The sequence below is a fragment of the Ammospiza caudacuta genome, chromosome 5 (assembly GCF_027887145.1).
Source record: "Ammospiza caudacuta isolate bAmmCau1 chromosome 5, bAmmCau1.pri, whole genome shotgun sequence".
Lineage (NCBI taxonomy): Eukaryota > Metazoa > Chordata > Aves > Passeriformes > Passerellidae > Ammospiza > Ammospiza caudacuta.
In genome coordinates, this window is record NC_080597.1 from 72,465,225 (window position 1) to 72,479,605 (window position 14,381).

The 14,381-nt window shown below is 41.2% G+C and overlaps 1 protein-coding gene across 7 annotated transcripts in view; it reads right to left on the bottom strand.

Moving 5' to 3' along the window:
* Positions 1 to 14,381, bottom strand: part of CELF2 (CUGBP Elav-like family member 2) — a 548,030-nt gene that overhangs the window by 227,625 nt on the left and 306,024 nt on the right. For 3 of the 7 annotated variants that reach the window (XM_058804600.1, XM_058804597.1, XM_058804599.1), the window contains exon 1: positions 14,155 to 14,374. The exons of the other annotated variants lie outside the window; for them this stretch is intronic. In XM_058804600.1, the coding sequence (XP_058660583.1) occupies positions 14,155 to 14,228 (74 nt within the window). In that variant the 5' untranslated portion in view covers positions 14,229 to 14,374. Of the gene's footprint in view, positions 1 to 14,154; positions 14,375 to 14,381 lie in introns of those variants that run through there. 7 annotated transcript variants of the gene reach the window in all.

The following is a 14,381-nucleotide window of genomic DNA, read 5'->3' on the forward strand; positions in this document are numbered from 1 at the left end:
GAACTTGGAGGCAGAATTACCAACTTGGGCAGCAACTGTGTAAAGTATGTGTCTCTAGCTGTCCTTATTGTCACCTGACTGCAATATGATGTTTCCCAGAGCCCTTTCCACATAATGTTAGATGGTCATAAACAGATACCTAATAAGACTCACACTGTTTCATCGAAATTATTTTTAAAATTGATTTTTAACAATAACTGTGAACCTAGGAAGGGCAACCAAATTATTACTTCCTTTAGAATGATAAAAAACAACCAGCTTGAAAGAAATGAATACACATTAATTTTAGTCCAGACTATTTGTGTTTCTAACAAAAAATTCCTGCATTTATTCTCATGGATTCAGGATCATCCCTTATTTTTCTATTTGTTAGCACTGATGTGATCATTCAACACCTTTATGTACAATCCTCAATGCAGTAAATAATAGAACCAATAGCAGCATGTGTTTTTCTATTCAAAAGCATTAATCTCTCTGATATTGGAGAAAACTCAACTTTCAGAGAACATTCAAATGCCCCCCTTATTGGAGGGAAAATCCAACTCAGAACTGAAGCTCATAAGAGAAAAATGAAGTGTTGTAAACACTTACGAACGCCCAAAAATGGGTGTTATGAATACAGGTGATTGATACACTGTGATTTCATTAATTTCTACTCTAAAAAGCATACTACAGGAGATCAGGATTAGCTGTCTCCACCTGGAAACTTTTATTTAAGTTTCCAGTGCTTGTTTTACACAGAAAATCAAGGATATGTATTCTCCTTTCTACTTTTGGTTCTTCAGCTACTGGAATAAAGATGGTATCACTGATGTAGGGAAGAGATGTTTTATTGAGATGTGCAGTTTGAGCAGCAGCACTAAAACTCCTCAGTGTCCAGGAGAACATAATGAAAACATAATTTTCAGTATTGCTGTTTTCCTCCTGAAAAACATGGCTGTCCACAGCATGGTGTGGTAGGATGTTTCTACACCCATGTTATGATCTGTCTAATAAATCTTCTAATGTTGCCAGTTGTGAATTAAATCTCAAACCCATTAAAATATTGTAAATAAGCAAACAGAGTAATTACTCCAACTTTATTTATACTGATCTGAATTACAAATTTTAGTTTGACTAGTTTCAATGGCAAGCTAGTAGATACAACAGCACTAGCTTGATTATCAAAAGGCCTTAATTTTCAGTGAAAATGCTCTACTGCAGGCTAACACTGCTGGTTTCCTGTATCTAAAAGCTACGGTGCTGGGCCTTATAGTTTGATTTTTAGAAGCCTTATAATGAGGGTGGAGAGGATATACATTCCATTCTTCAGCTGCATTTTTGTTCCACAAAGACTGCAATTTTCAGTCTCTTGAAAATGTAATTATAGATAATGTTTGCATCAGTGGCAAGAACACAATGAGCACATGGGGCATGAAAACTCCACTCAAATCACATCCTCTTAGGTTACGAAGCTTGTCTTTTGCCAAGAGTGGAGGCATTTCAACAAGCTCATGTTCAGTATGAAAAGGATTGTGGTTTATACTAACCCCTACATACATTCTGCTTTCACTTTTCCCATTATTCTACTCATTGCATGGGGAACCTAAATAAACCAGAACAAAGATTAATTGGAGCTACTTCGAAAATTTGAGATCTATAAAAAAAACTTGAAACACAGTACCTAAAAGTGTAGAGGTGCACACCTCAGCACACCTTGTTCAAATGATCATGGTTTTGCAGTTGCAAAAGTCAATCTGGATCAGAACAAAAAGACAAGAGGTGAAAAGGTATCAAGGTTGCATGAGGGGAAGTCACTTGGAGACAAACCAACCAGCTTCAGTTTGGGAATGGGACTGAAGGCTGCTTCAAAGCTAACATGATCAAGAATCTCAGAAAGAGAAATCAAGCATTTGATTTGTTCAGAAGACCCAGATGAGTAAACTATTTTAAGGTAAAATAAAATATATGTATCTAATATTAAAAGAAACAAATCTGTATCAGAGTTCTGCTTCATGTAAGTTAATTATATCGTAAGGAAAAATGATTTGTGCTTTCTATTCAGCATCTACCTCAGTAGTGAACCAGAATCAGTCTGAGACATGAGTGATCTTGATTCTACTGTTGTACTACTTTCAACACATCCATCTCTTGGAGTGCCTTGAGCTCCTTGACCAAGAAAATAAATCCACTTTCTAAACAAGGTTTTACACACAGAAAGAAGAACCTACACAGTGTCCACAAGTCCCAGAGCAGTCCCAAGGCAGCCCCAAAGCTTGATGTCACAGAATATTCCAACCAGCACCAGGGGTGAGAGCAGAGGGCATTCAGCCAGCAGAGAACCTCCTCTACCTAAAGCCCACGATTTAACTGCAAGTGTTTTGATGCTATTAAACAGATCAAGATGACTTTTCAAAAAGAATTAACAAAAATAAAAATAGGAGGATTAATCAATACCTTTAAAGCCCTGAAGGCAAATCAGGATAGCCCCACAAGGCATTGTTATCAGCCATAACCTTCTCTCCCTTTCCATAACTTTCTCTCCATTTCATACAGCACTGTGAAGCTGGGAGCCAGCACTTGCACTAATTGGGAGTCCTAGCATGCAGCTACCAAAATACTTGTCTTCCAGCAACCCCAGGGAGAAGCTCACAGTTGTGTTTCATAAGCAAAGAGGAGAATCAGACTTAAGCTCTTGTCACACTAAATATGTCCAATCAACATAAAGTCTTTGTCTTTATTTGTTCGTGGTGCGTTTGGATCACACATACAGAGCGCTCTGAAATCAAAGGGAGCCTGCCCATCGACTCAACAAGCTTTGGATTCAGTCCTTAATTTATTTATAACAGCCAGTCTTTCTGGGACCTGAATATTGGAGCTGATTCTAAACCACTCATTTTCATTGAGTTTTGCCACCAGTTTCATCGTATAAAAAGTCAAGTGCTTTGAGAAAAGGTTGCAATCTACTGAGGTCCCTGTGTCTTCCTGCAGCATCACCTACCTTGCTGCTGTACATATTTACTATAAAGGAGAATGATGAAAGCCTCACCTAAAGAAGAAACTGCTCACACACAAGGTCTATCAAAGCTAAAATTTGGGAGGATTGCTCAAAATGTAAATCCTACTGAGTCTAACCAGGTCTTCTTTCAGTGCTCGACATTCCTGGCTGAAACTCCCCAGCCTGTCACATGGAATTAACAGATGCCCTTGAGAAAGGCATGTTGTGTAGATCCACAGTGATTTGCATTGGGTAAGTAGGGCAACTTGTGGTTGTGGGGAAAAAAAAAAAACCAACATGATAGTATTGTATTTGCTTCACAACTTGTAGACAAGACTGTTTTAAAAACAGAGCTGAGAGAACCTACTAAAACATCCACTGCAAAAAAGAAAAAAAAAAGGCAAGAAAAACTACTATAATTTGTCAAACAACAGATCCCCAGAAGACCTAGAAAATCACAGTGAGGGCTGATAACTGCAGTCTGCTGGGTCAAGGAACAGAGACCAGAAAGGCTGGTCATGCTTTCAGGGACTTCTGAAATTTGAATCACTATCTGGATGGTAAGAATATAAAGTCATTAAGCATTTCAGATCTAAATTCTAGGTGGTTCTCCCAAGTTCAACAGATTTCTCTTTCTTATCAAAGAAGGAAGAAAACAAAGTAAATGTTTTGTAGATATTTGTAGGAACTTCATCTACCAGAGAAGTAGGGAAGGAATCACAGGGGTGTTTTTGTGGATATTGAAAGGATGGTGAAAAGGGAGAGAAAATCAGGATGGCTCTTAATTCACAAAGTAGAAAAGAGCAGGGAAGGCTTCATGCTTGAAACATGGATGGATCAGAGCAGGCTGAAGGCTTCCAGCATTTTAAACAAACATAAGCTGGGCAAATTGCATATTTCAGGGACAGAGAAAAATATGGCATGAAGTGGTAAGAGACTGGAAAAAGAGTTTTAGCAATGTTGATGGATTTTTAAAGTGCTACATGCTATGCTTCTTCACTGATAAAAAAAAAATCCAGCTAGATCTATAAGGGTTTTCATTATTTACAGCACATTATAGAATTGAATAAAAAGGCTGTTTGCTGTTCTTGGCAATGTGATTATTTGCTGTTAAATATTTACACCTTTTTTTCCCCCCCCAAGAGTTTTGGGAAAGAAGAGGGAAGTTGATTTATTTATTTTTAAGTTTCCATAAAGCCTTTCAGATTCACATCCAGAAATTATCAGCAGCATTTTTGCATTTTCTGGGATTGGGGGCTTTGCTGAGCTTAAAAATAAAACCTTCATTCCTGTTAACACAAATGATGCTCCACTTTTTAAATATAACATTAATTTTAAATGATTATTTTCTCTGCTAAGTAATCCTGAATTTGCATCTTATATGAAAGCCTTGCCTAAATACATACCTTTTTTTGCTCCACAATATTCATTTTACCCAGAGGCCTGGCATCTCTAAACTCCAAATTCACGCTGGATATGTGGCTCCAAACCAAACAGGAAAATCAGAGGCCTGAGTGGCTGAAGTCAGCAGCAGTCCTCTCTGCTGCCTTTCCCCACTTGAGAAGAAATGGAGAGCCAAGGGGTGCTCAGAGACCTTCAAATCCTCTGAAGGCCAGCAAAGTAAAGTGCAAGCATCCCCTGATGCAGAGGTGAGGACAGAGAGAGCAAAGAGGCACAGAATCAGCCAAATAGTCTGCAGCTCCTGCAGAGATTCCATGCAGCAATATGGGCATCTGAGCAAGCTGAAAATTGCTCCTTTCTGAATTCCAGAGTGTACCTCTTGCTACAATTGGCCTGCTGTTCATCAGCACAGACAAACTGAGGCTGCTGCAGGACCTCTTCCCAAATCTGATAATCTGTGCATGTGGGGGAAGAAGAAGTGACCTGAAGGAGCCTGTAACAATACTTGGAAAACACAGAAATCAGCCAGGGCTCTTGAAGACTCTTTGGGGCACATTAAGCCATGTAAGCTTGATGGAAAACAAGTCTCATTCCTCTGTGAATGCTGCTTTCAAAGGAAGGGTTTGCATGCTGCCTTACTTTCCAATGACAATGAGAAAGAACTCTTTGTCAACATCTATGTGGCCACATTGAAACAGTCACTGCAGGAAGAAGAAAGGCTCAAAAATACCCAGAATCAGACCCTAAATCATTATGTTGTGCAATACATACTAAAGCATATACAAAGCTTTATCCTATTCCAGTGAAACACCCCAGGAACAGCAAAGACATGGGAATGGTAAGAAGATGATACTGGAATCTTGAGCTTTTCCTACTCTACACAGCCTTGAAGATAAATAAATTTGGTCTACCAAGTGACATACTAGGCTGCACTTAGGGGACAATGAAATCAGGCAAACCCAATTGTTTTAAAAATCTGTAATTTAGTGCTGGACCTTCTTCAGCTATATCTGAGCAGTTATGAAGCTGCTGCATTTACTCTCTTCTCCACAGACAACAAACCAACTTAAAAGGGGAAGTTGTACTCTATCTTCTGCAGCCAAACAATAAAGATATCTGTGAAAGCTGAGAGCCCTCAGGCACTGAGATGAATCCTTCTCTCTGGCAAAGGGAAAAAGATTTGACAACAGGAGTAGAACCCCCCTGCCCCTACCTGAGATGTGTGAACATGCCTCAAAAGAATACCTGCCCAGCTCAAACTGACTTATCTTCCACTTCATCATCAAGACAGGCACTCTGCTAGCAAGGTAGAACAGTGCCTGAAAAGTTATTTGCCTCATGTTTCCATGCTGAAGTTCGCTCTGAGGCGAGCAATGAGAAAAAAGCTGCAAAACCCACGAACATGACTGCAATTCACGGCTCAGAGCTGGGCAGCCTGGCACGGGATGCAAAGCCCAGCATTATGCATTCCTCATTCAAGCCAAGCTCCTGGAAGCCCAGCGGAAGTTTGGCTTGAACAGGGACTACAGGCTATAGCTGGTAATAAAACATCAGCTAATAGTGCTCTACGTGTCCAGAGAGGTGCTCTTTTTTCTAAGAATTGCTTCACTTGTCATTGATTTTACCACATCCTGCAAAATTAAATGCTAATTTTATTCCTTCCTCTTCCCCCTGGTCCACTCCCACTCAATAGTGATCTCCAGGAGGAGCTGGCAACACTGAACCTGCCAGAAAAAGCCAGCGCTCACCTGGCAATCCTAAAAATTCAGTGCTTCGAGGAAGAAGTTGAACGACGTGGGTCAGATTAGGACAAGAGCAATGACTTCTGCATTTTTTTGCCTGGAGAGACCATCTAGATTATCTGTGGTTATTCCTTAATTCAGCATTTCTGGCTTTCTGGTCAAATCTTTGAATATCTTCCTAATCAATTTTAAAGACTAAATGCATACCTAAAGTAGTAGTCACTGGGATTTCATGAATTCTTTTTTTGTATCTCTGTTGGGGTTTTTTTCTTGTTTGTTTGCTTGGTTTTTGTTTTGGACAGCAGGGGTTTAATGTCATTTGGATAGGGCCATTAGAATATGAGAAACTGGTTTCTAAGCAATAAGATCTTGGAAGAAAAAATGAAACTAAATTCAGAAAAAAATTGAAAGTTAATTTACTGACTAAGGAAATTATCAGCTTTTCTATATGTTAATAGAGAGACATTTCAGATAAAATGAAAGAGTATTTTATTTCCCTGGAAGACACAACAAGGGGATCAAATTCACTAAAACTCATGGTGAAATGAAGACAAACTCCAACCATGTAAATTGCAATTTCTAGAGCATCTTGTATGAGAACAAAGTGCAGAACAGGGTTTTCTCTAAGCAATAGCCACTGGGCATGGAGTATGTTTGACAACATTTCAAACTCCTAATGCTTGTTCTACATTCCATCTGTGTTGAAATATAAAAAAAATATAAAAGCATTTATTGATAAAGGGCAGAACCAGATGTCTCTCTCACTAGCAATGAATTGCAGGCAAAGGCTGACAGAGCCAAGCAATTGAATGAGCCAGAAAAAAAAAAGAGAAGAAGAGAATAGATCACTTGATTTTGTAGATTTTCAAATGCAGTTATCCTCTTCCAGTAGCTAATAATTTTCAACTACTGGGCCTGTTTCAGGCAAATGAAGTGCACTTATCTCACACTAGGCCAGAAACCATCACTGGACCAAGTGCCCCTGGAGTCAACAACACAAGTGGTGGGTCAAGCAAGCTGTGGATGTTTGGGGTTTTTTTTTACATTTCTGAGCAATTCAGTGGTGCAAAGCTTTTGAGGAGCAAGAAATGGGAAGAGCACTTACATATTAAGCAAGAAGACATTGTCACGCCTTTGGAATAAGAGGACGATGGATTTTCATTATTTTTCGGGGTTATGAAATAAAAGATGTCTCTTGTCAGGTGTGACTGGCAATCAGACTGGAGCTGCTTCAAAGCACATAGCAGGTGGGAAGGGAGTGGAAGGGAAAGCACAGTACAACCTGGGACAGAAAGGGTCATTGTGACAGGAGAACTGAGATACCCAGCTCCACACACCAGCTACAGGGTGCCTGTGTCTGGATATTCCTCTAAAAATCTCCATTGCTGTCTAGGAGTGAGTAAATCTAAATAGGAAGACACTGAAAAAGTTGTAAATTAATATGGCAATGAATTGCTACCTATGACTGCTGGGACAGTGTTAGGTGTTTCTGCCAGGACTACATTTTCCTTGTCACATTAACCCACATGGAAAAAACAATAATAATAATAATGAAAAAAAAAATTCAGTAGATCACTAACTCCATTTTCCTGAAAGAGCGATAGCTACATCTCTGGAATAATCACGGCTGTAAACATTAAAATCCCAGGGTAAGATCCACACAACAATTTAAGAAATGAACAGGGATGTAAAAATCATAAAGCAAAATTCTCAGGTTGCTGTTGCTGCTGTTTCCCTGGCAAACCTGAAGTGGCTCACTATGCATAGGCTGAGGGGAAATCAAGGACATAAACTCCCTGCACGCTCCTCTGCAGGGGATGAGTCCATCCCTGATGCAGAGGGGAGCAGGGCACAGCTGGGCACAGCTGGGCATGGTGGCTCCTTCCAGGGCAACCCGGGCACAGCTCTCTGCTTCCAGAATAAGCTGAGCAGAAGTGGGCAGGAGCACATCCCTTCCAGCCTAACCACAGGCATGGACTAAGTCTCTCCACAGTCCTAAGCCTTAAGTCCTGCCTTCAGCTGTGAGAACATGCTGCTCCTGATAGTAAGTGACGGGTAAAGTCACAAAATACGGCCCAGGAGGCTGGTGCAGGATCTTTCTCACAGCTCTTACACCAGTGTTTGTTTCAGAGCATCGCTTTTGAACTTGACTTTAAGTATTGCCACCATTTGGCAGGCAAAGGAGAAACCATCCCAGGGCAGAGAACACACTCAGGATACTCAGCCTTCTTCAGCTGAGTCGTAAGAGGCAAGAGAACGCAGCTGTTCTCACCCATAGAAACTATTTTTTTTATATTTGTGTAAATGGAAAGAAAAAAAAAATCACCAAACAGGCACTATTGGTACAGCAGGCAACTCCTTTGTGAATTGGCTCATTTAGGCATTCATTTAAACACAGTAATTAAGATTTAACACAAAACAGAAGCTGCTTTCAGATGTCATTTTGAAGGCCAGATGATCTCCTCTTTATTAATATTATAATTTTAAACTATTGTCAGCTGAATTTTCAAGAATCAAGCTGTGAGCAAAGAGAATACACTACTGAAGTGTGTCCTATTTCCGTAACCCAGTCTCAATGAAAATGAGAGATTGGTTATCAATCTGTGGTACAGAGGATGGAGAGCTGCACCACTAAATCTCAGGGTGCTTCATCTGGACGTTAGGAGGGAATTTATACCTTCAGCATCTGCCATTCACCTTTTCTATTTAACACCATATGGAAGAACACAACAGCATTTAATGCAACATATTTCTGAAAACCTTTATGAGAAAGCCAGCAGCTTACTGCAAATGAAAAATGAAATCCTGAAGGGAACACAAGCCCTGCTCCTCCTTTCCACAGCCACAGAGAACGCAGGAATGCGTTGGAAAGCAATTAAAGTATGATGATTCTAAAGGGGAATAATTATTTCACAATTACTTGAGAACATTACATTTATTGCTCCAATTAGTTTTTATTTTCCAAATAGGCATTCTTGTTCCTGCATTTTTCTTGTACCTATGAAGGTTTTTCTTGTTCTCCCACTTCTTTGCTAAGGAAAACTCAGCCTTGCTTTCTACATATATTCCCTTTTTTGTGACTTTAGCCTCTGGCTAACCTTGCCCTGCCACCAGGTTGTTTTAATCAAAGGAAGTAATGTCAGGAGATTCAACATACTTTGCAACTATATGAACACACAAAAAATAACCCCCTATAGGAAACAGTGTGTGGAAATGAAGAAAAAAGAAAGGAAACCAAAATGTTGCCTCTCCACTTTAGAAGGAAATAAGTTTTTATTTGCTTAAACTATAAAACAATTATTTCTCTGTAGAATATTTCTTGCCCAAGTGTACTCTTTGTATTCCAGGTGCTTTTAAAAATGAAAAGACTTTGTACACCTTTCCCCTGTATCAATTTGGTCAAACATTTTTATATTAAACCATGAATTAATCATGAAATTTGAACAGTCCAAATGCTCATAAGATATCAAACATCCTAAAATGCCAATGAAATATTTAGAGTTATCAAAGTTGTTAGAGCAATCATAACTGATGATTAATTTGGATGATGAATACATGCGGGGGAGGCTTAAAAACTTGTGAGATCGTATCATAGGAAGTGAAAGATATATTTAAATATTGATGTGCTGACAGTTATCGTAGGTTAACTTCTGAATGAGATTCTAGAAAAGATGATGGGGAGAAGGACACCATGAAATTGTAATTACTTAATAGACATCTAAAGATTTATTTTCCTTTCTGAAGCTCCTTGGCACCAGTCAAAAATTTTCTTCTTTTTTTGCTTTGCTTTTCCTCAGTAGTGGCCCAAGGAATCTGTCACACAAGTAATTTAAGTAAAAGTCATATTACTTAAAATAAAGCTATTACTGAATCAAAGATAGAATAAAGTGCCAGTATAAGGATGAGACTGTGGTCTTAAAAATGCCTGTCTATTTTCAGTTAGGAAATCATGATTTGATATTCTAGATATAAAAAAGACCAGAGTGAAAAAAATTTTTTTGACAGGATGTTGAGTTTCCTTGCAGTTAAGTTTAAAAACATAAATTTGTTCTCTCCAGCTTTTGCTAAAAAAAAAAAAAAAGTCCTATATTGCAGGTTTACTGCAGAAAATGAAGTTCTGGATGTTAAAATGCAAGCATGTCCTGTAAATGATGACATTTCTTATTTACTAAAGAGCAAGTACAAACAAAAAGTATCAAAAATTGATCTGCACTGGCTTTTTAATCAGCATATTGCATGTATATCGGATTTTGACTCATTTTTGATTAGAAGAGAAAGAAATTCAAAAGCTTCATATTTTTTCACATTATTGCCCCGTAACCCCTGCAGTTGCATGCGCACTGTTGAAGCATAATGTATTTTATTGGCATTAAACCCAGCTACCAAAAATTAAAGTAAAATTTGAGTTTGTTTCAGTAGTAACAAACACTGATACTCATTTACAGGAAAGGTAATCCCAGGCACTGAAATGTGGAACATGGAATGGAAAAATCTTCTGTGGTACTGCGGAAATCAACATGGGGGGGTTACAACGATGAGCATTTAATCCTCAAAGCAACCACTTCACAATCATCCAGTTGGCATGTACATGTGAGCCAGTGAAATCAGCAAATTACATTGAACTCAGATTTTATAACCTCACTTAGTAACCATTAACCCTCTCCTACCCTGTCCAGATACACACACACATTTCATCTGTATGTTTCACCTACGTGCTTCTGAGTATTTTCCTCAGAACTGCCTCTTCCCTACAGTGTACAACAGCGGTCAAACAATTCCTGATCCTTCCCAGAGCACTCACCAAGCAGGGCTCTTTGCAGGCATTTACCATGGTTAGAGCATCCAGCTTGCCATCTGTCCTCAAAAACAAGAAGTTTATGCATTTTTATGCTTCATATCCTAGAGTATCTATTTTCCAATGACATGTCATTAATTAATTTTTACTAGTAAATTGCCATTCAGTCACTAACCAGGTACACTGATGCCATGCATACAGTTTAATTATACACAGTCATGCTCAATGTATCTGATGTTCTATTTTATTCCTGTTTAGCTATTGAGTAACAGCAGCAAAATTTGAAAGCAAGCAGCATTTAGGAGTGATTAACATTCTCACAGAGGTAAAAGCATTTTAACTTTGCAATTATCAGGCTGCCAGTTGACTTTCACACTAGGTATGCACTGAAAGTTATTCCTTGAAAAATCCCTTTTTCTCTCTCATTGAAATAATGGATGATTCTGAAAACAAATCCCTTTACAAATATTTTTTTAACGTGCAAAGAAGAAGTGCAAGTGATATTGTATGCTACCAATTCCCCAAAACATCTGATAAGCCACCGGCGTATTAAAAAAAAAAAATCTAGTTTTGCCAATTTGTGCCGCGAAAGAAAAAATGTTACACGTATATTTTTCTAATTGCCTTGCTCTAAAATAAGCAATTCCTTTCTGCTAAGGAGCGAACTGAGCTGCACGGAGTGGCTGGAGCAGATGGCGAGGTTAAAAGTTTTGTGCAGCGTGGTAACTCGGAGCGCGCTCTCGGATGCTCCGCTAACGCTGCTGGCGGCTCCCGCTCGCCTGGGGGGGCAGCTCAAGGGGAAGGGGCTCGAGTGCCCCTGACCCCTGACGGGTAATCAAACTGCATCCTCGGCAGCGCTGATCAGCCCAGAGAGCTGGGGACTTGCACATAAATATATGTCACCACTTGGCCAAGAAGGACGAGATAAGGATGGTTTTAAGCAGCGGAATGGCAGAGTGTTAGAAAGGCAGTGCAGCAAAGCTCTCACACACAGCATTTGGTTTCAGGACTATTTTTGTTAGGAATAGAAGCTCCCTGAGTTCATGGCAATTTAATGTTGGCAATTTAATGTTCAATATTAATTTGCATGCATGACACAGGATCCCTTGAAATCACACCATCTCCACAATTAGATCAGCAGCAAAGCAAGGTTTGGTTCATAGGAGGAAGCACATCACATCACAACCACTGATGATACAGGAGGTAAAGTTTTTTTTTCCTTCAAGAGATTACTTAGTCACCCCTCCCCCCCAAAAATGCCAACCCTACAAGTATGTGCATTTAACAACTCCATTATCAAACTTCTGCATTTCAAGATCCACTTAGGAGCTGACATTTCTTTAGACTAATTTTTGTATCTTTGGACACACATTAAGCTCTGCATCTAATGAACACTGACTGTGTTTCAAGCTGTGTTAAGATATATTATGGATGCTTCACAGAGAAAAGGAGAATGAAGAGAGCAATGCAGAAGAAAGAGTTTGACGTGGTACTCCCCCACCTCGAGGGGCAAATTGGAGATAAAGTTATATAAGTTTAAGTGACAACAGGGCATCATCAGCCACAGCTAATAGTGCCTTTGAGCTTGGAGATGTTTGTTAGCAGGATCTTTTCTGACTGCCTGGAAGGACAGCAGGTAGACAGTCTAATCAAAGCTGAGATGATGAAAACAAGGGGAAGTTTGGCTGTGGCAGGTCCCTACAGAGGGTTGCAGAGCAAGAGATACCAATGTTCAGCTGCTACTTTGTACCCTAATGGGCAAACCTCTGCGACTTCTCTGCAAAACGGAAGAAATTGACAGCGTTTGTACCAAAACCGACTAATGCCAATAAAATCTGGGATTTCACAATGGGAAGAGCAAAACACAGCACAGAACACTTTTGAATCCAAGATCACAAATTTAAGACAAGAGGCAGCATTTACACACTTCGCTGTCCTTCAAAGACTGTAAAAATAGTGTAAGTCACCAAGTAGCTTCCCCCTGACTCCTGCCCCTCTCCCACACACTCACTAAACCTCAGCTGTCTGAACAACTGGCCACTCCTGAATGACTCCATGCAGAACACTGCTGGTGCAAGGGAAAAGCATTTCACCTCAGAGAAAGTTTGGTTACCAGTAAAAAAGGCAATAAAAGTCTGAATAGCCCTAGATAGGGGCACAGTATGCAACCTGATTTGTGCAAATTGCAGGTGACACTCTCTGCTGCACATACGGGTTTATTTACACTTGTAACTTAAGTTCTGCCTCAACCAGAACAGCTTCAGTGCAGAGTCAACGCCAAAGCCTCTCGCTTCATTCTAATGTAACTCAAATCACGTTTGTCATCCCGATGAAAGAAGAAAAAGCAATAAAATAAAAGATATTTTGGATACTGTAAAACAATGCAGCACAGTCCTCCCACTTCGTATCTTTCAGCAGATGTCTATTTCATCATTTCTAGCTTTTACTTTTTTCATACAAGGCTTAGGTTACCTGAAAATACCTGCCAATTGGCAATGCCCAAGAGGATGATAATAGAAACTTTCAGACCGAGATTAACAGAGCAGAGCCGGGCTAGGGGAATACTTCTCCTTCTGAAATTCCAGCATTCAGCTCCTTCCAATACATCCCATCCCCACTTCAACTGCATGTAAAACAACCATCCTCACCCTAATTAACACTCGCTGTACCAGGCAGCTGTCGGGGACGGTATGGGAGGGGGGAAACCCCAACAAACAGCCAAATCCCTGCGTTCAGCCTGGTACTCCTAGTGGATGCTTAGTATTTCATCTGAATTTGAAAACTGATGAAAATCTGCGGGGGGGTGGGGGTGGGCATTTTTATTCTGCCGGGCAGGGGTGATGAGACGCGGGTGGGTCCGGGCTGGCTGCAGGGGACAGGCGCCTGTGGAGGGCTCCGCAGGGCACGGAGGGGAGAGCGCTCAGCTACGCGCGACCGACGCGCGTTTCTCCACGTTGCATCATCATCATCATCATCATCAGCGGCAGCCGAAAACCCCCCGCGCCCGCCGGCACCGACCTGCGGGACGCTGAGCACCCCGGGAGGGGGCACGGCACGGAGACCACCAAGTGACTTGGGAAAAGAGGGGGTGGCTGGGGGTACGAGCCCCCGTCCCCTCCCGCGGAAGGGCGGGCGGGCGGTGCGGGTGGAAGCCGGCCGGAGCCGGGGCTCGGTGCCGGGCGGTACCCGGAGCCGGGGCGGGGTGGGGGGGAGCCGGCGGCAGCCCCGCCGCCACTTACATTCTGTCAGAGACCAGCAAGCGGCCGTCGACCATCATCTCCGGAAGGAAATCCAGCTTGAACGAAGAAGTCATGCTGGGCTCCGGGGGCGCCGCGGCGGTCGGCGGGAGGATGCGGCGAGGCGCGGCGGATCCCACAACTGCGCCGGGCGGCGGAGCGGCAGGCACAGGTGCGGAGGCCTCCCCGCGGCAGCCGCCAGCCCCGGCAGTTGTCACATTTCTCTCCCC